Source organism: Calliopsis andreniformis, chromosome 9 (genome assembly GCF_051401765.1).
Source record: "Calliopsis andreniformis isolate RMS-2024a chromosome 9, iyCalAndr_principal, whole genome shotgun sequence".
Lineage (NCBI taxonomy): Eukaryota > Metazoa > Arthropoda > Insecta > Hymenoptera > Andrenidae > Calliopsis > Calliopsis andreniformis.
Window position 1 is genome coordinate 10,182,922 of NC_135070.1, and position 17,948 is coordinate 10,200,869.

At 40.1% G+C, this 17,948-nt stretch overlaps 1 protein-coding gene across 1 annotated transcript; it reads left to right on the top strand.

The window, feature by feature from the left end:
• The first annotated feature begins 3,508 nt into the window (after positions 1–3,508).
• LOC143183368 (trypsin-2) lies at positions 3,509–5,480 on the top strand. The gene is made up of 7 exons (XM_076384894.1): positions 3,509–3,637; positions 3,747–3,841; positions 4,181–4,340; positions 4,405–4,515; positions 4,648–4,797; positions 5,027–5,233; positions 5,326–5,480. Exons 1-7 carry the CDS (start codon positions 3,509–3,511, stop codon positions 5,353–5,355), a joined length of 882 nt encoding a protein of 293 aa, XP_076241009.1. The 3' UTR covers positions 5,356–5,480.
• The last annotated feature ends 12,468 nt before the right edge of the window (positions 5,481–17,948 follow it).

Here is a 17,948-nt window from a genome sequence, read left to right on the forward strand (position 1 = left end):
CCATAAACATTATCCTCGGTTCCATCGAGAATGATTCTACGATCAGGCTCGAAGAAATCCAGTGGAGGTAGCAGGTCTCCGATACGGAAGAGTGTGGAAAGGGGCGACGGAGAAGGAGCAAAGGAGTGGAGTTGGGGAGTGGGACTTGGAAGGAGACCTGAGAACGACTCGAACCGCCAGGCTACAGTTGGGACTTTAAATTCCCTTGATCTGACCAGGTGTTTCATCATCGGAGGGAGTTACTAATTATGTAACTCATTTGCATGTGAATACGCTACGAGCCTTCTACAACCTCCACGCTCAAATCACACGTATTTGCACAATCTGCAAATCTTTTACGTTCCAATGTACTTATTATCGAGCGTCTGCGACTTATTCAATTCTCGACGAAACACAGGATACAATTATCCCAGTGTCTCTTCAGTATGTAAAACCTATGAAGAAAGTAATTACAGTTTACACGACAGCGAGACAAGAATTTGGAGTACCAAGTTCTATTAACTTATTCCATATCATGGATGTCAGTTTCAACATAGAATAGAAATATACTATTAATAATATGATCATTGTTCTTGCTAGCGGGAGATAGGAAACGTTTCGTGTAATCCATTGAAGGTGCGTACACATTACTGTCACGTTACATATTATAGCAGAAAAGATCTAAAACAAGAGAAAACCCTCAGCTCACCCTATGGATTTGCCATAACATGCAACGTGAGTTCACGCGAAGTGACAGTAACACGTTTGCATCCTACTTGTCCCGAAATCCTTTTCAAGAGAGTCACAGAACCAGAAGGAAAGCAGAGAATTTCACTCGCCACCGATATCCCCCACCCACGTAGCGAATTAACCTTCGAAAGCTTATCGAAACGACAAATCCCGCGAGCAACAATAGAATCATCAGCGGCGATCAGCTCGGTGGAATGGGCAGCAATACGCTCGCCGAAGACACGAAATAGCCAGGCGAACGAGTATCCAATATGCAAAGTGGTCGGGCAGGGGGGGTGTGTTTCAGGTACTATCGACGTAACTCACCGGAATATCGTTGCTTCTGACGGGGTTTTCGAGGGCCAGCAACGCGAGAGGCGCGCAGAGGCGGCGGGGGGCAGAGTGTACAGGGCTGATAGGAACCACCATTACCCATCCCCCGAGCGGTACAAGCCCGGACAACCCCTGTGTACAATCTCTCCGCGTGGCGAGCGGACTGGCCTCGGGCCTCGGGCCATCCGTTGTCTAGCGGCCGCGTTCGATCTATCGAACCATCGAAAGCGCCGACCCGATGCTAATTAACCGTGGCCAGATCAGGCGAGCCGACTTCGCAGATTCGAGGGAATGGCCAGAGGATAATCGGGATCGGGATTTCGAGGCGGTCCTGCAGCCGTGGACCATGTTCGAGGAGACGCTGAAGGGAACGTGCTCGTTGGGATTGGCGTTTCTGGATTCGATCGAGAAAGCGGGGAAATATTGTTGCTGGGGTTGTTTACGCTTCGTGCGTTTTGTTTATGGGTTTAGGGAGAGATTATGGAGTTTGAGGCACTTCGGGGTCGAAGCATGGGGGGAGACTGTGAACAGGGTTACTGAATTTATGGGGGGACACTAAGGCGATTTTTCTTGCGTTCGAACTGGGAGAATTTTTTTGAGTCAGTTTGTTAGAGTTGTTTGTTGCCTATAGTATCGTGCATAAGTATTCGTACGATTTCACGAGTTTGGAAAATTACTGATTTATTGGAAGCAATTGATATGTATTGCTTAGACTAATCATTAATTACTGTAATTATTATGTACTTAGTTTTAAGATATAATAGAAATATGAAGTGAAAGTAGAGAATATACATCAGTTACTATAAAGAAATCTGTATTTTTCTCAAGTTTAGTTTATAGTTGTAACTGAATTGTGTGTACGTGTGTGTTTCTGTTATTTAATTATCTTTATGACTGAGAGTGATTATATTACGTGGAAATAATTCAATTATTTAAGCCGAGACAGACCAGTATATCTTTTATTGATACTCTTTTACTGATACTTGTATCTTAATCAGATAAAAATTGTAGTGTTAAACGTTTTAATATGGAAAATGTAATACGAACATAACTGGTATATAAAATAATACATCTTTAAATAAAGAGCATTTCACCTACTTGATTGAGTACAAATTTTTCCACCTTCATATTTTTAAAATAACCGGGTTACAGATCACCGTTTCCCAATATCAAGATAAAGAATCAAAATATGAGTCGTTGATCGTTATCAAGTCTTTCCTCAATCTTAAAGTGATTGCTGCTAGTGTTACCAATTTTATTGTTCGTTATCTCCTCGTTCTTTCCACATGAGCTGGGAAAGGCTTTTACAAGTTTTCTTTATTCAAACTTACTTTTAATCTACGATATTACTTTTTAATTAATTGAATTGTGTTTGAAATATAATCTGTGATAGCGGCAAACTTTTTCCAGTTTCTGTTAACGACAAACTTTTCTCAGACTTGGGAATGTGTTATTCTATCCTTGTGAAGCCAAGTATATTCATGGAAAGATCATTTTTCATATATCATTTTTAACTAAATACTGTATTCTGAATTACAAAAATACAAAAGAATAAATATATTATTTTTAGTGGAGTTACTCATGTGCAACATTGATCTTCCAAAAGTACTAAATTGAATATCATTAAGTTTTAAGTGAAGTCTATTTAGACTACTATTAATCATAAATGATAAAAAAGTGTTTTCCAAAAAAAGTTTGGTCCTGAAAGGATTAAGTATCTGCAATAGATTTATTGGAACTTGAACTTGCAAATGATACCAAAGACGTCAATACTATCATTCTTTCAGCCACAGATTTACCTGCGCCACAATTAACGCTAGATAATAAAAGATAGCCGATATCACAGTGAGATAAACCTTGTTCGTCCGGCCTGATAACAGAATTTCTCTATCCATTGTCGGCGGATCGCGGTCAGTAGTCTTTGCCAGTCGAGCAGGAGCTACATCGTATACCTTTAATTTATAACGGATAACTGTAAAGTGGTGACAGGTATCGGTAAGGAGCGGTGGCAGAAGAAGTAATCAAGATGCCACTGATTCCGTTTACGATCGTAACGCTTCTTGCTTGTTCGACCGTCCTCGGTGAGTCCAGTTTCGCCAATAATTAATGAAGATAAATTAGAATCGCATCAGTGAAACGGAAAAACATTGAAAAATAGTTCCGTGCAATTGGAACTATTAATATCACCTTCACATCCGCTCGTTCGAAATTCATCATTCTGAAGCACGAAATTAAACCAATAGGGATTCCATTTCATTTTTCACATTTCATCTTTCATCTTTCCATTTCAGCTTTACGTAATTACAAATTACAAAGTGTTTGATTAATGAACCAAAGTCGCAGAAAATTGCGTATAAAATTTTCTTTTTTTTAATTAATCGATGATACTAACCCATTAATGTTTCTTCTTTCACACTGATTTATTGATACTAAATTATAATAAAGACATTTGTGGTTTTATAACGGTATGCGCGATGCTTTAGGGGATACGTCGGTCAGCGTGCCTCCTAATGAAGAAACAGAATGGATTAATTACGGTCTGAATGGTCGTATAGTTAATGGGACGGTCGCGGCTTTGAGACAGTTCCCGCACCAGGCAAGCTCTACTTATATTCTTCTGATTGCTTTTCTCTAGCCTTTCGAAACGATCTCGAGTGATGGAAAGTTCCAGCAAAGATCGATCGATTTCTTGTGAATGCTTTTAGGTATCTTTGAGACGCAGCTACAACAGCAGACACTTCTGTGGGGGATCATTGATACACGAGAAATATGTCGTCACGGCGGCCCATTGTATGTACTTGTGAGTGTGATTTCAAGACAGAAAGTTTTAATCACTTTTGTGAAACATCAGTGGTGCTCTGATTCCCTTTTTATCAATAACAATTGCTACATTGTAGATATATTAATATACTTTAGATATCAATAATGTAACAATAATAGAAGTAGTCAATGACTCTTATGAGAACAATAATTCTGATAATAGTGATAATGCTAGGTACTATTATCGTAGTAGTAATAATATTAACTTAGTATCAATAGTAGATTTTCCGAACTTTCTTCAAAATTAATTGATAAGAAATAGAATATCCATTATTATAATATCCAAAATAACATGTGCGTTAAAATTTCTGTGAGACAGAAATGGTGGTACCATTCTTCCTTGGACTATCATGGTGGTGGCTGGAGAATTGCAACTCAATAAAGACACTTCAACTGGTCAAAGAAAAGGAGTAGACGCGATTACAATTCACGAGAAGTTTAACCTACAGACTCTGCAAAACGATATCGCCCTTCTTACTGTACGATATTTCATACATCAAAATATCCTTAATAATCAAATAGTAACACAATTTTCTGTTACAGCTCAAAGCTCCATTCAAATTCACACTAGAGATTAAACCCGCGCCTCTTTCGACGCATCCTCCGATACCCAATACGATGTGCCAAGTAGCTGGATGGGGTTACCCTTCAGATGTAAGTCCTCTTGATTGGTCTCTTATATTAATGACACTTAATTTAGATTTGCAATATTTATCAGTGAATCTAGATGAAAAATTAATCTTCCATGTTGGAGCTCTGTTCCATATTTGAGATTTTTCTGTCCAGGATTTCCCAGTATTGAACAATGATCTCATGTACGTGGATCTACCCATTTTAAAACAAGACATGTGCAAGAAGCTTCTGGTGAACATCACAGATATGCCAGCGGGAATGTTCTGTGCTGGATATTTGGAAGGCATGAAGGATGCGTGTCAGGTAACAATTTACTAGAAGGAATTCCACTAACTTTTTAATCGAAACACTTTCTTATTTCCTGGGTTTTCAATGTCCCATTATCGAAAGCTTAATCTTGCGTTGAAATAGCCATTGAGTCACTCTCAGTGAATTTTCCCTTTAAGAAATGTAATACTCCTTGATATTGATGTAACATAATTAAATGCTAGTACAGGGGTTGAGACACTCACAAATTTCCAAAATATTTCAGGGTGATTCTGGCGGCGGTATGGTCTGCAATGGCATCTTAACAGGCGTCGTGTCTGGTGGAGCTGGTTGTGCACTCCCTGAAATACCTGGAGTATATTCTGACATATTCTATTACAAGAAATGGCTCGCTACTAAAATGAATGTTAATTTGGAAGTTGAGACGATCTTGCCGAACACCCCATCATCATCATCTTCTGGCGCTGAGAAGGTTCTACACACCGTTTCGCTATTACTGATTGTGCCTGTTCTACCGTACATGTATAATATGAAAGTAATGCCTGTATCGATGTTGAAATGAAGACGTTTCAGGTCAGTTCGCGACGCAAATAGAACTTGGTTCATCTCATACAACCTTCGCCTGAAGCAAAGGGGGGGGATTCAATTTCTCGTGGAGAAAGGAGCAACTTCATAATCGCGATCGTTCATTTCGTTCTTGGTAAAATGGTCTCTCTGGGGTTAATTGCAAAAGTTTCCATGGTCCTGTGTTACTCGAGGGCCACCCTCGCGATAACGGGATTAATCGAGCCTCGTGTAAAAAATGCACCGCTCGATAAGACGAACTAATTTCACTACTTCTATTTGAATCACCATTTGGACGATTTTCGTTTTTTTTGGATATGAAACATTTGGAATCAAAATTTAAAATATAATCGTTTCGCAGGAAACTCTACCTTCGCAAACTATAAAGTGTTCTAGTGTTTTATTATTTATCCTTTGACACAAATGAGAGAGAAAAAGTTACAGTATTATGTTCCTAGTTGCTATTAGTAATCAGTACAGTCTGCAAATAATGTAAGTAATATAGAAACAGAAGTTTAATTTAGTACACAAGAAAACATGGCCCGAACCTTCAGCATCGTCATCAAAAATTAATCTACCTCCATTACTCCTTCATCTTAGTCTCAAGGGCAACCTTTCTGATATACCTAGTTGCGTCAGCAGTCTTTCCATAGATTTTTATAAACTGTCTTATACATTAAAGCAAACAGCGAGTTATTCGCGGTAAACTTAAGAAAAATACACAAACTTCTCTAAATACCATTTATCTGAATATATTTTTCTAAATATAATATTTGCCAATTCCAATGTATTTTCCCCAATTTATATAGGCTCAGGCGCGATTATTTAGCAAGGTAGATACGCATAGTGGATGACTTCTCGATGGTTGGCTTGCTCTTGCAAGAGCCATGCCGGAAATGGGAGTGGATATTGAAGCGAGGGATATACCACTTTGATCTTGAATTGCCTTGGTAGCAGACACATAAAGCACGCTGCCTACTTAATGCGGGGTCGAAGAGCAATGCGTAGAGAGACGTATTAATGGCGCAGACAAGGTATAATAGCATGGACCTATCATTCAATCCAATATAGTGTCACATGTTCAAAGGGCTCCCAAGTATTGTAACCACTTTATACGACACTCACGTTATTATTGATTCTCTGTGAAATAAGATTAAAATCCTACTGGCAGTAGTAATTAGAAATTAAATATCTTCCGATATACTCGAAATTTGTATTAATTTAGATGTCACGATTCATGTTAACAAATCTTGCACATATTTATGGACTGATAGATTATTATTTGTAAAATTAGTGATAGAAATTATGTGGTAACCTTCTATAAGATGATAAGTCTATTTTGTATCTCGTTTATATTAATGGTATTGCCCCTGGCACTATTCTGTATATTTACATTGAAGGATGTCTGACGATTCCTGGTCGTTTCTACTGAATTTCGTAGACCTTCAAAGGAACGTCGACCTGTCTGTCAAGGAGGCGATATTACAAGAAAATATTTGTTCACGGTGGAATAGGGGGTGATAGAATGTTTGATGAGAAAACCTAGCCAATTATTAAATGCAAATGCTACAATAATATCTTTTGCATGTAATGTAAGATAATGCTGCACTGAAGTTTTCTCAGATTAAACAGTGAAATAGCTCTTTCAGACCGTTCTAACAAGACCTGTCATTTCTTTAATAAAAAGGTGCTATTTCTGGCAATATACAATATTATAGTTCAATATAACATACAATATTATTGAAAACTTTTCGCTGGGTGGTTCCCCGATAATCACTCTTCTTTCACAGTTACAAAGTTATCAATTGAACTTCAGTGGTAACAGCTTTCAATTTCTCCAAGACGACGTAACTGGCAGAGGAACGGATTTCTGAAGCCCCCAGCCCTTGCTTCATCCCCAAAGCCAAATAATTAGTGAAAAGTTTCATCTTGAAGTTCGATTTCTTCCGCGAAAGCTACCCCTCGTTTGCCTTGGCTCGTTGCCTAAGTTGCGGCGAAGAAAAGGTAAACTTTTAATTTATTTAAAACCCCGAAACCTTTTTCGAAGCAAGAAGGAGAAGTTCCCCTCTCCCAAAGCATCCGCTGATGAATTCTTATTCGATCCTGGAATTAAGGAGGTCGCGAATAGACCGTGGCGCGAGGGTGCTGCTTGTACGCAACGGGGGATAAAAAATCCAAGGGGCGGCGAAGATCATGAAAAACTTCCTGGCGAGCTTACAGAAAGTAAATGCAGGGGATGGAACAAGGGGGAGGACGTGTATCAGAAGTTACGTTTATCAGGTGAAACGCGCAGTTCTCGAGGTACTCTTCACCCTTGTTCTATATCCCCCATCACCCTCGTCGCCTCTGTTTTTCCCGTGCCCCTTCTTTACGATCGTTTTCGTCGATCGATGCCCCTTAACGCCTGCAAAAGCAGCCATCTCTCGGGTTTCAGCGCGGATTAACTTCCGGAAACGGAAGGCTTCTGGAAGAAATTGCGGTTGCATTGAGAAGGTTGAAGCTCTAGAAGAAGCTACAACTTTTTAAAGCAATGCACAATTACATACTATTTATAGCATATTCCTTTTTAGAAAAAGATTGGGAGCTCGATGATTTGATAACTAGCTTAAACGAAAACTCACACCCTCTAAAGCAATTTTTAACTCCTAATAGTTTAAGAGAATAGCGAAAGAATTTTTGATATCTAATTGCATGTATTATAAGAAATCAAAATCCTGTTATAATTTAATGAATACCACAGAATGTATTCGTTAATTTTGATGAGAGAGCTGACAATGGTCCACTCTATGATGTTATGGAAATTTCTTAAGTGGAATTAGTGCGATCGATTATTGTGACAGCTATCTAGTTACTCGTTTACGGTGCTTCCCTTCATGGCGAAGATCAAAGAGGATGTTTTCCCTCTAATTACGGGAAAATTTCGTCGTCAGGGGTATTTAGTTATACGAGACGTTTCCTTTAGGACACACGGGAAATCTTAGCAGCCATAGAAGGAAGAGACACGCGAAGGCACACGTATTTACCTTATGGAAGACGAAAGACGACGTTCCAGCGTGTTTTAATCTTCATGGAGCACTTTCAGAGAATGTGATCGGTTAAGTGGTCCCGAAAATAGAAATCGATTGGAGGGGATTGTTCTATCTACAGTAGAGCACACTAATAGCTACTACAATATATTATAAGCTCCAGAAGGGAAAGAATATTCACTAAAAAAGCAGATACTACGAAAATTGATAATAAAAACGACTGAGCTACAAGCAAACAAGCTTGCTCTGGAAGCCTTTAAAAAAAATTAAACGCTTAATTTAAAACTCCATTAACCTTTTTATTACCCCTATAGGGTATACTGTAAGGGTCTCAAAGTTCAAGGGTTCGATATTAAGGTATTCAATTGTTTCCTCGCGGCCAAGGTGGCTGACGAGGCTTCTGATTTTGAAGAATCACCTTTAATGGGGTGAGTTATTTGCGCTGCGGCCTCCCCGTGGAGCAAGTCGATTAAGCGCAACGATGCTGGAGGAGAGAGACAACGAAGAACGTTGCCTTCGTGATCGGGAACGATTTTATGGGGCGCTTAAAACAGAGGAAAGAGACTGGCATCTCGGTCGAAGAACGAGGCTCGTTTAATGACCGTGTTACGTTTTAATGGCCGAGATCAACGCGAGATACGCAAGAAACGTCGTTACCCCACTATGTGACCGGAAATTCGAGCGAGACCCTCTGGCGTGATTACGTTGGACGTTCAATTTGTAGGACATTCTGATACTCGACGCTACGTTCAATTTGCATAGAAATGATACTCTTGTAGTTGGATGCGGAGATCGTGAACTATTCTATCAAATCTAGAAAGCTTTCGATATGTTATCGAGGTTTGTTAAAGAGAGAGAAATATTGGTATACTGTTTGATAAACGTAGATTGGCTCTTCAGATAAATTACCTAGAACTATTTTTGATACAAAAGAAGATACGCACGAATACAAATATTCATCAAATACTACCCCTAGCAAAAATTTTCGGTCAAACGCAAGAATATGAAATTATTTAAAAATATTGTAGTCTTTGAAAATGTAAAGTATTATCGAACCAAATCCATTTAATTTTTCCATACCTTTTATATTCATACGATAGCAATTTACAATTTTAAAAACTGTGATATATTTAAATAACTCCATATTATTGCATTCGGTCAAAACTTTTTTGCCTGGGGTAATATTCTTTTTCCAGCAACCGTTTGTGTTATATTTAATTTAATATATAAAAAATCATAATATAATTTACATCTACTGCTCCTGCACGAGTCATTCACATTTCTCCTATCAATGTATAGTGTCCTTTAAAAACCTGCCTCGCGAACACGCGCCATCGTTTCCCACAAATCCACCACGCCGTATGAAAAAAAGATGCGCAAGATACCACCCCAGTCACCTCAATCCGTCGTTTCGCATTCACCCCCGCAGTCGACGTCCCGAAAAAGAAGAGGCGAGATCCAACGAGCAGTCCTTTCAACTTCTCCATCCTTGACCCACACTTCCGGCTTGTAACGCGACAAAGCCTTAAGGATCACGCATTTGAAAACCCAGGTCGTGTCTCTTTTCTCACCCCCGCGGAGTTCTGGGAACGAGCGCTGGTTCTTCGGTGACACTTGGCGACGTTCCAGGTACTCCTGAATGGCCGAGAAGAGAGGCTCCTGAGTTACGTTTATGATAATGAGCGGCTCGTTCCGCGTTGCCGCGCACGTAGTAGCCCTTGGCTGGCTTAAAACTCGACCCCCGAGGCACTGACGCCCCCTTCGAAGGGGTTGTCCGGCAGTAGCTCGCGATTCGTCCCCTTTATGGGATTAAGAGATGCCACCGATGCTTGCGTTTTACGAGCTCCTGCTTGGGATAGAGTTTGGAGGCGTGCCAGGGTAAGTAATTACCCTCTGGGCCAGGGTGGAGATAAAGAGACCGTGGTCAAGCGGCAGCCGGTCGAATTTGTAATTTTTCGCTGGTTGCAGGGTACTGCGCGATCGTTTAGTGGATACTGGCCTTACGTTGCCAAGTCTTGTGTTCGGGTTAACCTGATAACTGCACGGAGGTGCCCTGAAGGCTACAAATGGGATTTTCCTTGTTTTGTGGAGGAAGGGGTAGATTTCTACCAATGAAGGAATTTCTCGTAATTTGGAAGCCCTTGGGGGCTTTAAGGTTTAAAGAATTGTAGTTTAGCTGATGTCATTTACTGTCCCATTTTTGTAGACTGGGTGTGTATTCAAATGTCTATCGATTGTGAGTAGGTATCTACGTGTATTAGATTTATTTTCCTTGAATAAAATAACATTTTATTTAGTATTTTTATTTGATAAGGAACATCACTTTAGTTTCATTTTACGATTTTAATGAAACTTGGTATACAAGTAGTATTATATTGAGAAATTTTGGACAAGTATTTTTTTAGTGGCTGATATTCATGTTTAGGAGGTTTAGTCACCCCCAAAGTTAGGGTGGAAAATACAATTTTATGTGTCTCGAAAGCTAGTACAGGTGGAAAAAAATGGCAAATGTACAAATGCGTGGTTTTTTATAAGCAACAAGATATCGTAAACGGAATTCAAGATATTTAGGAAAATGTATTTTTCATTCCAGCTTTTGGGGTAGTTTTGCATCCCTTAAACATAAATATCAGTAGCTAAAAAAAATACGTTCCCTGTGAGTTAACATTCTTCAAGTACCATCATCAAAGTAGCATTTACGTGTATATAAATTAATTTAAGTCTAATTAAAATTGAATTAAAACGTTAATGGTATGTAATCTGAAAAATACCATTAAAAATCCATCTAAAATCGAGAGCAAATATTTAACATCCCTTTTCAATATTGAATCACAAAAATTAGCATCTCCCATCGTCGCGGGTCAAGAGTGGCAAGGTCTGGGGGATGGTGGATACACGCTCGGCGGTTCTTTCACGCGAGGCTTTTACCGCGAGCGGTCACTTCGCTATGAGATGAAAGAAGCGCGCGTTTAAACGCGTTTCACCGGCGACCCTGCTTCCTCGTTTTTCTTTTCAGCGTGCCGTAGTTGCCAGCCGTCTAATTAATTAAATGTAAACCCTGCCTGACTCGCCACTGCTCCCCTTTTACTCTCCACCCACGCGCCGCCGCCGATCTCTTTACCCCTGTCTTTCTCCCGTCATCGTCGGCTTCTCTCCTCGTCAACCATGTTCATTTGCCTCTCGTAGTTTCGGGAATACTTTCAGGCATTTATTTGCGTTTACTTAAGAGTCGCGTCTTCCTTCGAACGCAGACGGTTAACCCAGTCGAGCAACCCCATCCCTCGTTAGCGGCAATTTCGTTCAATCGTTCACTCAAGGTAGCGAGCTAGTTAGGAAACCTGAGACGTGTTTCGAAACACGTAGTAGAAATAAATTATCGAACTGTCGAGACTGGTCTGTTCACCTCGAGGATGGAAAAATATTATACTCTTTAAGAATGATTTATTTGTAAATTATTTACTATGACTATGAGTTATTCTTTAGATATAATTACTGTATTGAACCTATCATTTCTGTGTTTGAAATTTGGTCGATGGCTATCGATCAGTGATGATGGTTCATCGTGACTGCGCCCTAATTCCTCAAGAAGGCCTCTGTCGCCTAGAACAAACTCACCGGAAATAATCATCGTTCTGGAAGTGGCAGGGGACAGTTTCGAGGATCCAGCAGCTCTTTTCACAGAAACGACGATCTATATCGCGGTTACACCGATACCACGCTTAATAGTTCTTCTGCAAGAACTTTCCCGACGATTTGTCGTTAATTCCTCCGCGGCGTTTATTGCGGAAGTTAATGCTCCTTACGAAATTCGCATTACCGCTCTAAGCTGCCACCCTCCTTCCTATTCGCCCTCTCCTCGACGAATCATTAAGAAGTTTCCTACGACGAAAACCGATGAGATCGGTCTGTCGCTATTTTCCCCGACGTCGCCTTCGCCCCTAATGGATCCAGGGTCGTCCAGCGACCGACAGAAACGTTTTGTCTTCCGCCTCCTCTTTAGCGATTCCTCTGTGACACGTTTAGACGTATGCGATAACAATTTCGCGGTGGATCGAAGGTAAATCACTCGGAATTATTAGGGATTACCCGAGTGGCTAGCATTCCTGTCCGTTTCCCTGACGAGGGAGTCGCTTATTCTGGGCCTGCCAGAGCCTCGATTAGAGTGATTAATCAAAACAGGGGGCAGAATTGTGTAGGTCGTCGTTTACTGCTTCAAGTTTCAGGGGTATGATTCCCTGCGACGGTGATGCCTGACAGGGATCTTTGCTTTTGAGTGGAAGTATTTTTAATTATGTATTCGTAGAGTTGTTGCTGAAATTGATGGGTTTATGCAGAGTAAGAAGTTGTGAGTGGAAGTCGAGCGAACAGTGTGAAGTAGATTAGGACAGTATTGGTCAGACGACTTGCGTATGAAGAATAAACATTTTTTTAGAAACATGCAGTAGGAAAATATTCAGTATTAAATACTGAAGAAGAGAAAAAGAAGGAAATTGTTAAAAGAATATGAGCAGTGGATACAGTTTAATTCTTCGAGACCAGAGTATTTTCACTCGCCAAAGAACTACGCTAATACAAGTAAAAATTATATTAGTAGAAAGCTTATGTTTCCTGGGCTGAACTGTGTGCTATATCTAATCAATGATGACACCTGAAAATGAGAATCCACGCACTGCACAGACGTCGTCCTCAAATGGTTCATACTACTTAAAACCCTGTAATTCTAACTTATACCACTGGAGTACATACCAACCTGATTAAATCATTTTGGAAACACAATTAACCAAGTTTCAGAGCACATTATACATTATCACAATTATCCTACCATTAACCCTATTTCCTTAAAAGGTTCCCCAAAAATATTCCTCAGTAGGGGAGGTAAACCAAGCCCTGTCGAATCTCAAATACATCCCTCCCACGCCAGCCACTCTGTTTTCACTCTCACGAGCGCGAAAGAAGGCCAGGCCCGTCGAATCCGCGGCGTGATTTATCCTTCTCGTTCGTGGCGAAAGGAAATCGCCGTGCAAGCATCGTCGAACGCTGTCGTCGATCGTCTCCAGGAAAGCGTCGAGGGTTCGCCGACCTTTCGCCGGTTCTCTGTTCGTCATGGATGCAGAAGCAAAAAAACGTCTGTCCGTTGGCCAAGGGCGAGCTGACAAATGGATAGGATTTGAGCGGCGAAACCGTCGGCGCGCGTACGTTTTTCATCGGACGGGGAAAAGGGCGGCTGCTTTAAGTAATTGCATCCCCTATACGCGGAGAGACAGTGGACGAGGGACGAGAGTAACGGGCCTGGAAAATCAACGGTCAGGAATCTGGCCTTGGTTCCATTCGTGAAAATCCTTATTGATGAGCACGCGTATGAATTTTCTCTGAGCTGAAAATCGAGAGTGGAGCAGTCGGGGTAGTGGATATACGTACATTAATTCTGTACCTCAGAGCCAGACTAACGCAAGTCCTTTTTTTCCAAAATTAAATTTTTTGTAGGGTCTTATTGCTTTCTCTTCATTTTATTGGAATAATAGAAATTTAGTTAAATTACGCCATAAATGAAAGAAATTTAGTAGTACAAACTACTCTTGGAAAATAACAAAAAAGGACTTAGGTCACGGTGGCTCTCAGGTACAGAATTATTGTAATTAACTACGTTTGCTTGAAGAAATGTATAATTTAGTTATAGGTAACGATTATACATATTGGGACCCTAGAGTTAGAATGTATTAAGTTCACTTGTTTTCCATGTGACTTAATACACTTAGGCTCTGGGGTCCAGATATAATATTTATTTCAATTGTAGGCAATATTATAGAAACACTTTATTACTTATTCTAATGTTAGTAGTATTATTGGAGAAGAAATAAAGCATGGTAAAAAATAGTAAGTACAGAAGTAGAAAAATAAACATATTTCAAAACAAAGTATTAGCTTTGTCTCCAAAAGATTGTCTGGCCAGAGATGTCCTAATCTACTTCCACGTTAAAAATGTCAGAAACTTAAAGAACACGTTTTCGTTTACTTTAACATAACAGATTTTCCTTGAATTATGTTTCTCAATGCGTTCCCCAGTTCTAGAAGAGTCCTTCTCGAGAATTTCTCACAGAAAGTCGACGACAACGTGATTTCCCTTCCGAACCCCCTACTCGTCCCGTAATTCTGCAAACGAGGCACGAGGGTTAAGCCACTCGACTAACCCTCTGTCCAGCTTCAAACTGCTCGCAGATCTGCGTTTCGTCGCATCAAATAGGGGGCCTGCGAGCGCAACGAAGACGTCGAGGGCCTCCTCTCATCGATCTACGACGACCCTCGACGAGAGGGACGCAAATTGGGTTATCCGGGCCAAAATGTCATCGTGACGTTTCGTGCCTGTTGGACAGGACGCCACGCCGTCGCGGATCAAAGGTGACCCTTGGTCAATTATTGTAATATGTTCGGTGGTAGTGGCGTCACTCTGAATCAGGGGGATTTTATATCATACTATACACTGAATGCAAGGGGATACTTGCTCCTGAAGGCGAATAAAAGTTGTGCTTACGGAATAAAATCTGACACATTATTATTATCAATAGTTTTGTTGTTATCGAACAGAATTGATTATAAGAATGTGTGACTGTAGTACGAAAGTCAAAGCAGTTCGAGGTTTTATAACAGACATTCTGGCGCCAACTCCACTGACACCGAGTTACATATTTAAAGATGTTTGGCATGCGAGTCGGAACCATAGTGGTGAGCTGTGCTTTTCGGCGGTAAAGTTTGAGAAATAGTGGTCTTCTTTGTATGCTGAAACTCTAAAGAATTCTGTCGAGTCGGAGATATTCGTATATAAATTCCTTGCATTCCCCCAGGCGTTATTTACCATCGATTCGGAAAACTGTCGAACGTCTAGAAAACTGTATAATTTGCGAAACAATAGCTAGAAACTGATGAGATTTACGACTTTCGTGAACTTTGAACAAGCTTACTAAATACACGTATTGTAATTTAACTTGATTGCATTAAAAATTAATAACATTAATAGATGATATTTTTGAAATGTATGACGTAGTATTAGAATGTTCTTGTATCTTCGATCAAATTTCGAACTTTGTCATCTTACTCTACTTTCTGACGAAAGTTTCTTCTACCAATCGTGTTTGTGAAACTTAATTTCTTTTCAAACGAGTTCTCTATGGCTTATATTCGACCTAAAGCTTCCATAGTTTTACTTTTCTGTGTCTTCCGACAGAACTTCCTTCTGTGACTCGTTCTTTGGCGCCTGTTTCTTTGGCAGCCAAGTTTTCGATAGCCTATTTTCGCCAGGAAAAAAGACAGTGGAGCAAGTCTCCACTGCCTGAAGAAACTTTCCCCTCGTTAGTCGCTTCTTTGATATCTGTTTGTTTGCTTGCTCGGTCGCGCGAACCTCGCAACAGTTTCTGTCTTCGACTCGACTGCCCATGTATAGGCTGTTCCCAAACAAAATTTCCTAGAAACTAAAAAATATCACAAATCTCAGCAGGGACGTTTGCCACTGAATAATTGAGAAGCAATTTATGTTTCAAATGGCACTGAAAAATGCACTAACAAATAAAGCAACGTTAAAAGTTAAAATTTAAAGCTATACAGTATTATGCAATTTTCCTGCATTTTCATTCGGAATAAATTTATTAGACTCGTTTGGCTGACCGTTTCTCATCCCCATTCCTCCCTTCGTATAACCAGTTTCATTTCACAATCTGCTCTCCCGATTTACTACGAATTCCAAGTAACGAACATTAACTCGCAGCAAATGGAAAAATATTGGAGTCCCGATGAGCGCTAAAGCGATTTGCATCCGACTTAATTTTGTAATGGTACAGCTGCCGTTAATTTCCGAGGCAGCCCCAATTTCGCAGCGGACAACGGCGCGAAATTTTATCGAGAACCGAATCGTTTGGTGATTTTAACGTGAACACGGCGGGAATGGCGGCAGGAGAGGGGGGAGGCAAGAGAATCAAGCGAATTTACAGGCACGCATCACCGACATAATCGCGGGATTCGATTATCGGGATGCGTGTAGGATAGCGGATCACCGAGCTTGGCGATTAGCGCGACGTGGGGCTTTTAAATTTCCGGCTTTGGGGTGCAGAGAGCCGGAAAAATATTTGGAGTACCGAGGCAGCGTTGAAATTACGCGGCACGCTTCGAAATGAATTTACGATGGCTCTTAGCGAGCAATTTCTGGTCGAAAGTTTCGTTGTTTCCACACTCCCCACCCCGACGCCACTTCTGCAAATGATTTGCAGCCACGAGGCTGGCGCTGATTCGTTGAAAGCTCTTTCCATGTTCTTTGAAATTAATCGTCGTTACGTGGATACGGTTTTCTTTTAGCTCGAAGGAACACTTGTCGAGATAAATTTATGAAATCGGACGCAGAGTGGTTCTTAAGAGGTATCGGGTGTGTTCGATTTGAAACGGAGCAACATGCCAGTCTGTAGGATTTTTTTGGTTCGTTGTCAGCTGATTTAGCACTTTGTTCACTTAGGATTAAATTTAGTACAAGGTAGGTTCGTGAATAGTTAGTGAATGTACTAGGAGCTTATCAATGAATTAGTAAATGACTTTAATATTACGCGGAAAAATATTGGCAGCTAAAAAGACAGGTGAAAGTGATTTCACTTTCTTTGGTGTTTCAGAACCTACATACGACGAAACAAAATTTGTGTGTACATACTTTAACTTATTTAAGTACACCTTAGTCGCTTCGAAGCTTCATACACACTGTACATATAACACCATCGATCCTTAGAGAGCACATTGATATCCACAAAAGTGCTAAATGTATTTAATTTTATACATAGAAAGGAGAAATGAGAGTTGTACTCACAAAGATGCATTATGTTTTTCCTCCTGTGTTGTACGTGCGCACAACTTTTAAACCAGATCATATTTCTCTTTAATGTTCTCAAAGCTCATTTCGTAACGAGAAAATTTGGTCGCGCAGGGCAACCAAGGGAGTTTGAAACGTGGGGTAACGAGAAATGGTTAAAAATACGATTCTTTGTCTGAAAGCTTTCGAGTCTGAGCCACATGCAATTTTAGACTCGGTTTCGCAAAAAGTAAAAGCCACGAAACCGACGAAAATTCCTGCCCTCTGAAATTGGAACGGAGCACGTCGAAAATGGAAGACCTTTGGAATTTATATTTAGGTCTTGAATCGGTACGCCGTTGATTAACGTGCTCCATGTTTTCGTTTTCTGGGGAATAGCAGAGGGTATCGTTATTTTTTTGTGAAACAGGAAAAACTAATTAAAATGCTACAAATAATGGTGTCTGATTGTTAGTTTTACCAGTACATATTCATAATATACTCACGTCTACTAATATCTATATGTTTATGACTTCAAATTTTCAGACTTCTTATTTTTTAATTTTTTAATTTTCAATTCTTTATATTTTTTTGCTTGTAATTAATAATTCAAATGAAATATAATATCCTTTGATGAAGTTGTCAGGTATCAGTAAGGAAAGCTCTGATACGATATAATTTCAGGCTGACTGAGAAAATCCGCAAAATATGCTCGCCATTAAGCGACCCAGTATCCACCATAATCCTATTTTACTGTCGACTTCCAAATTTCACCGTCG